The following is a 7,174-nucleotide window of genomic DNA, read 5'->3' as shown; positions in this document are numbered from 1 at the left end:
TCGTGCAAGGCGGTACTCTACTGTTATGTGTCGATGGTACTCTGCGGATACCACGACATGTTAAGAGCTATTTGTGCAATATTTATAGATTAAGCTACAGGACGTAACGTATATAGTATTACTTGTTAACCAGCGTAGGTTACTCATTTAGTTAGGCTATAACGACATTTGATATATTTTACACATGGTAGNTTAGGCTATAACGACATTTGATATATTTTACACATGGTAGAGCTTCATACTCTTTTTTTTTGTTTAATATTTTATGATTACAGTCCATTCACGAGTATTAACACATATAATATATAATTTGAATAGTACATATATAAAATTACATAGTTGAATAAAAAATATTAAGAATATAATTGTAGTTAACAATTATTGGATTTTTACCTAATTCAGATATAATTAACATTTTTATTTCTAGGAGAGAAGTAGAGTGAGGCTAGAAAATGTCTAGTGATAAAAATAGCAAATTAATAAATATCTCATTAAGAAAATAAATATTCTACTATATTTTCAATTTGAAAAAATAATTGATTTTTCTCCGCATAATCAATAAATGACTTAACAACATTAAAATCTGAATCCACAAATACTTTTTGTATACTACAAATAAATTTTCTTGCAACACCCAAACTATAAAACTCAACAGTATCCAGTTCTATTTCGTTGTGAACTGGTATATATATTTCATGTTTTGTAAAAGCAAGTTCCTTGCCGTCTAATACCATTTCTTTTACTGCATTGCATCCTAAATCCAAACATAAAGTTTTTAAATATGATTTGAGCAGGTGATCATCGACGTCACGCTGATTTCCAATTGTTTTTTTTAATTCGTAAACAAAATCATTGTCTTTTAAATGAAAGAACGTCACAAAATCATTAAGTATTTCTACCCATTTTTCAATCAAAACTTCCTTAGTAGATTCATTTTCTTGTTTTTTTACGTATAAGAAATGTTTCCATGTTAACCTTAACATTATGACTTTAAAAAAACTAAAAACTGAATCGTAGTATATTTTAATATTTTTCAATTGGTTAATGCTCCAATTGATATTATTTGCTTTTTCGTAGTTTTCCTGTAATTTTTGTAAAACACTCTCTTCAGTTACACCCCAATCAACTTGTACGTTTAACGAGGTCATTAGGAAATTTATTTTAAAAACGTTATCTCCGATATATTGAATTAGAATATTACTTACGGTAAACTTGTCGTATTCTATTGTAGATAAATCAGTATTTTTCAAAATTAATTGATTCGCGATTTCGACTTTTTTTATCATATAATTAGTTATAACTTNAAATTGATTCGCGATTTTGACTTTTTCTATCATATAATTAGTTATAACTTTTAATGGTTGATTTTTTAATTGTTTTAATTCATCTTCGTATACATAAAATTGGTTTTTTTCTGTATTACATTTCATAGCTGATGCTTCAGCGTCTAATTCATCTATAACATAATCAAAGACACTCAAATCATTTTCATAAGCTTTAAGATATTTCGCTGAGCATCTCTTTGAATTTGATTGTAACAATTTATGTACATGACGGCAAACTATACCTATATATAAGTTTAATAACCATAAAGAACCTATTTCAACACCTTTAAAATCATATAATGTACTCATCATTTTTTTCAAAACTCCAAGATATCTCGACATTGAATTAAATACATTTAAAAGTTTTATATTCGGATGATATAATTCTAATCTAACTATTTGCATGTAATTTAAAGCATTAAATAAATAAGAACATTTTAAAAGCTGAACATTTTCGATCGACTTTACTTGGTTATCCTTATATCCAGTGTTAAGAGTATCATTATGGTTTACTTGCATTAAAAGTAACACCACAGTTACGTTTATTATTCTCCTTGAGTAATTACTTGTAATTAACATCTTAATGAAACAAACAATCATAGATTTTATTAACTTAATTATAAGACACTATAGAAAAAGTGTAAATTATTGCAAACTACAACTTTTTAGTTTTATACTATTTTATATATGTTATTTATTGTTTATAAATTCAGATATAGAATCTATAATTTATTTTTGTATGCTTTCAAAAAATGATAGTCTGACTAAAACTGTTGACATTTATTTAATAAACTATTGTTCATAAAAGTTAAATTTATGAGCGATTTAAAAGTGGTGGAAGAATATCTACCATTTGCAAACGACAAAAATAGTTATGTGAAGGAGATTGTAAATGCCATTTTCTTAAATATCCCTAGGATAAAATACATAACTAGTTACTATGTAATCTAATTTTAATTAAAATATAAAAACATTTTTGTAGTTCCGTGTTATTTTAACAAATTAATTTTTACAAAAATCAGTATTTTGAAAAAATAGTTATTTTCTTAATATTTATTCTAAAAATTATTTTTATTGTACTATATAATATATACAGAGTGGAACAGATATAACTGACAATTCATATAATTTACGATCTACGAAACATATAAAAATTTTTTTTTATTCAACTATATAATTATATGTATATATACGTATTATTCGAATTGTATATTCTATATTAAGTTCTTTAAATTAATTTTTAAATAATACTGTATTATACGTAAGTTAAATTAGTATAGAGTTAGTACACCACATAAAAATGAATATGATAATATAGATTTAAAATACCATCATACCTTAAAATAAAATAAAATTAAAATTGTATTTTAGAAAATGTATTTATGTTTAGTATTTTTGATTATAGAATATTAAAATAATTAATAATTGTAAATGAAAAAAATTAGCGTAGGTTACTCATTTAGTTAGGCTATAACGACATTTGATATATTTTACACATGGTATAGCTTCATACTCTTTTTTTTGTTTAATATTTTATGATTACAGTCCATTCACGAGTATTAACACATATAATATAAAATTTGAATAGTACATATATAAAATTACATAGTTGAATAAAAAATATTAAGAATATAATTGTAGTTAACAATTATTGGATTTTTACCTAATTCAGATATAATTAACATTTTTATTTCTAGGAGAGAAGTAGAGTGAGGCTAGAAAATGTCTAGTGATAAAAATAGCAAATTAATAAATATCTCATTAAGAAAATAAATATTCTACTATATTTTCAATTTGAAAAAATAATTGATTTTTCTCCGCATAATCAATAAATGACTTAACAACATTAAAATCTGAATCCACAAATACTTTTTGTATACTACAAATAAATTTTCTTGCAACACCCAAACTATAAAACTCAACAGTATCCAGTTCTATTTCGTTGTGAACTGGTATATATATTTCATGTTTTGTAAAAGCAAGTTCCTTGCCGTCTAATACCATTTCTTTTACTGCATTGCATCCTAAATCCAAACATAAAGTTTTTAAATATGATTTGAGAAGGTGATCATCGACGTCACGCTGATTTCCAAAAAAAAATTTCCAAAAGCTAAAAACTGAATCGTAGTATATTTTAATATTTTTCAATTGGTTATTGCTCCAATCGATATTATTTGCTTTTTTGTAGTTTTCCTGTAATTTGTGTAAAATACTCTCTTCAGTTACACCCCAATCAACTTGTACGTTTAACGAGGTCATTAGGAAATTTATTTTAAAAACGTTATCTCCGATATATTGAATTAGAATATTACTTACGGTAAACTTGTCGTATTCTATTGTAGATAAATCAGTATTTTTCAAAATTAATTGATTCGCGATTTCGACTTTTTTTATCATATAATTAGTTATAACTTTTAATAGTTGATTTTTTAATTGTTTTATTCATCTTCGTATACATCGTATACTGCATTACATCCTAAATCCAAACATAAAGTTTTTAAATATGATATGAGCGTAGATGATGTGGAGATCGTGTCAAGTGAAAGTTAAGGATGAGGGTGGCCGACCCCAAGTAGTTGGGATTAAGGCAAAGAAAAAGAAAAAGATTAGCAGAAATTCCGGTGGCAATTGACATAATATGATTGTTGTTTGGGAATGTACAATTTAACGTTTAGTTGGGTTTAAACAATATAGCGTCAAATCAATTACCTACTCTATCGGTTGTATCTTAATATACACTACACTTTAAAGATACTATAAATAAATAAACTCACTCATACACACATATGCATTTATAACATTGTGTCTAATGTATAACATGATAAAAAGTAACCGTAAAATGAGAACAAATTGGAAAATAAATTTTAGTACTCATATTAAATGTAATGTAACTCGAAAAATATTTGTTTTAATGAAAAAATATAAGATACTTTTTTTGTTTAAAATTGTCTTTTAAACACTTTTGTACGAAACTTTTTTTTGTAAGTTAAATATTTTTTGAGAAAATTAAAAAAGCTCATATTTTTGAACTTTTGCGAGGCTGTAAAAAAAAAAGCTCAAATCCAATTAATGAGGACTTTTAGTATGTCATTAAACATATTTTAATTCTACTTTAAAAAAAAAAAAAATTTTTAAATTGGTTGGGAATTTTTTCCACCATTCGCCAAAATTACTCCTTTGTTGACTGGCCTACATATGTTAAAAGGAAATTCAAAAACATATCATTGTAAAGATCATAGGCGAATATTTTTTTCTGAATATCAGTATATTATAAAATACTATAAGATAAAGTTATACGGAATATAGTTCTCAATATTTCAATGATAGCATCTATTTCAACACCAATAGTTACACTGATATGATTACTATGGTTATTATAAAATTATTTATTTTGATATTAGTATTAATATTTTTAAATATTTTTTTATTAATACAAAAAATAGTGAATTTATTAAGTTTTTTTCAGAAGTTTACTGTTAATAAAAATCATAAGTTACTGACCACATAATAATCTAAACAATACTATTTTTTAAATCAACGAAAAATTTCCTATTTAATCATATCATTTTAAATTTCTAAGTTGATCTAAAAAAGAGTTAAAAACGTTTTTAGCTTCGATGCGAAGCTAAATTTTACCATGACTTGTTTATTTTTTTTTTTGTTTGTCGCTACTTTTTCTCATCACACACTGGACCGATTCTTCTCAACGATATGTCAAAATATCACAAATTGTATCTAGTTGAAGACATTATCCTCAAAAATGAAAAATTTTGCCATAGTTTTCCGTAAATACTGAAAATCCCTAAAAAAATTACCATTTTTAAAATCGATAAATTTCCACATTTTTTAAACTTTTTTTCCTAAAATTTGCCATAACTTATTAAAAAATAAACAATTTAAAATAACTCTTTTTTATATTGAATCCTTAGATGTTTCCCTTTTATTTGATATAAATTTTTTGAAAATCTGACCCTTTACCTGCCACAAGGGGGATTCAAAATAGAAACTTCTGCACAAAAATTTAACTTTTTCAAGTTAAGTTTTGAAAATGTTCTGGAAATAATCCGAGCTTCAAACATATGTTAAAATAAAACTAATGTTATGTACTATAAGTTCAAAAAAATTACTGTAATTAAAAAATATGCAATTTTGGTGTTAAAATTTATTATTTCAGCTTTAATTTTTTCAACTTTAAATTACTATAACATTTCGAAAAATATATGGATCAATACAATTATTTTTTCATAAATACTTTATGGTTACTTCTTTTATTTGATATACATTTTTTGAAAAATCTTGACCTGACCATTGGTGGAATTTAAAAATAACTCAAGTTAAACTTTTAACTCAATTTTTAAAAATGTTCGGAAATATTGACACTCTATTTAATATTACATTAAATCTTATGTAATACACTATACTATGAAAAAAAAAAATGTCGAGATATAATGAACATGGTTATGATAACCATTGTTTGCGGCCTGCGATCCGGACAGTTTCGGCGTACCGAACGGTGTCCGGAGTGGCGGCGGGTATCCTGTCGTCACTGTCACCCGCCGACCTGCTCGCCGATGAACGCGCCGCCGGGCATGAGCTCCACCGAAAACGCGGCCGGTCCCTCTAACCCGAAGACCGGCTGGCACTTAGGCGGATAACCATGCTTCGGTAGCGGACTCACCTCTCGGAGGAAACGACGAGAGGCGAGTGGACCAGGTCCCTCATAGGACCCGATCGGCTGGACAGGTGGGTGGACCGGACTCACGGTGAGATGACTTGTCGTCAACAAGTCATGTCCGGTCACAGCTGCTTTAAAGAGTACTTGCACCGTATTCGTAAAGCAACCGCGCCGACTGTTCGGATCGCCCGGGAGAGGCTGATAGCGCTCTGCACACCCTCTTCCGGTGCGAGGCATGAGCTCAGGAAAGTTTAGAGTCCACGTTCCGAGTCGAGTCCATGATGGACCTGATGTTGAAGTGCCAGGAGACGTGGAGGCTTGTCTAGGCGTTCGCCGAATCCATCTTGTTAAAGAAGGAGGAAGCGGAACGTCTGAGACAGAGGCAGCCACATTTCTGTCCAGGAGGACCTGAGGCGCTGGTTTAGGCCGGTGCCTTAGGTTCTTGTTCTTGTTTTTTGTGTCTTTGTTTGTGAGTTATTTTGCCAACCCTCCCTAACGGTTCCCACTGCGGGATCCGGTTAACGGGAGGCCAATTAACTTGTACGTTNAACGGTTCCCACTGCGGGATCCGGTTAACGGGAGGGGGGGGGCACACCACGTTGCGAATTAGCTCTTGATTAATTTCGGGTTGACTCACAACGCGGTGGTGTGAATTATTAAGACGGTGTGGGCCGCCCTGAAGTAATGCCTAACAGCAGTTCAAGGGCGGTTCACAATAAGCCGGTCGAGAAAAAAAAAGGTTATGATAACCATGTGTTACAAAAATATGCTATTTTTGTGTTAAAATTCTTGGTGTTGTATTTTAATTTATTTTAATATACATTATATTGAGTACGTTGATTTTCATGAATATTATATAAATTATAATGTAAAACTAATCGACATAGAATATACAATTAAACTTATTTCATTTTTTTTTTAAGTCGATAAAACTAATATTAACCTTTGGATCAGCTTGAATTACTAATTTTATCAAAAACAAATGCGACGAACGTTTGCCGATTCAGTAAAAATCATTGACCGTGACAATGATTTTCTATACTAATTCCAACTATGCCATACTGTGCCGCGATCCCACTGTGCTACTGTTTTTAGCTTCGATGCGAAGCTGAGAAGGTATTGGTTTTACTAAGATGTGTTTTTTTTTTTTTTTTTTTTTTTTTTTTTTTTTTTT

At 28.7% G+C, this 7,174-nt stretch overlaps 1 protein-coding gene across 1 annotated transcript in view; it reads right to left on the bottom strand.

Moving 5' to 3' along the window:
• Positions 1 to 359: 359 nt before the first annotated feature.
• Positions 360 to 7,174, bottom strand: part of LOC126903642 (uncharacterized) — a 49,548-nt gene continuing 42,733 nt past the window's right edge. The window contains exon 2 of the mRNA XM_050681980.1: positions 360 to 975. Coding sequence (XP_050537937.1) covers positions 492 to 975 — 484 coding nt within the window. The 3' untranslated portion in view covers positions 360 to 491. The remainder of the gene's footprint in view (positions 976 to 7,174) is intronic.

The sequence above is a fragment of the Daktulosphaira vitifoliae genome, unplaced genomic scaffold, assembly GCF_025091365.1.
Source record: "Daktulosphaira vitifoliae isolate Bord-2020 unplaced genomic scaffold, ASM2509136v1 Scaffold_4, whole genome shotgun sequence".
Classification (NCBI taxonomy): domain Eukaryota; kingdom Metazoa; phylum Arthropoda; class Insecta; order Hemiptera; family Phylloxeridae; genus Daktulosphaira; species Daktulosphaira vitifoliae.
Note: the sequence above shows the minus strand (reverse complement) of the source record. Positions and strands in the feature narration are given on the sequence as shown.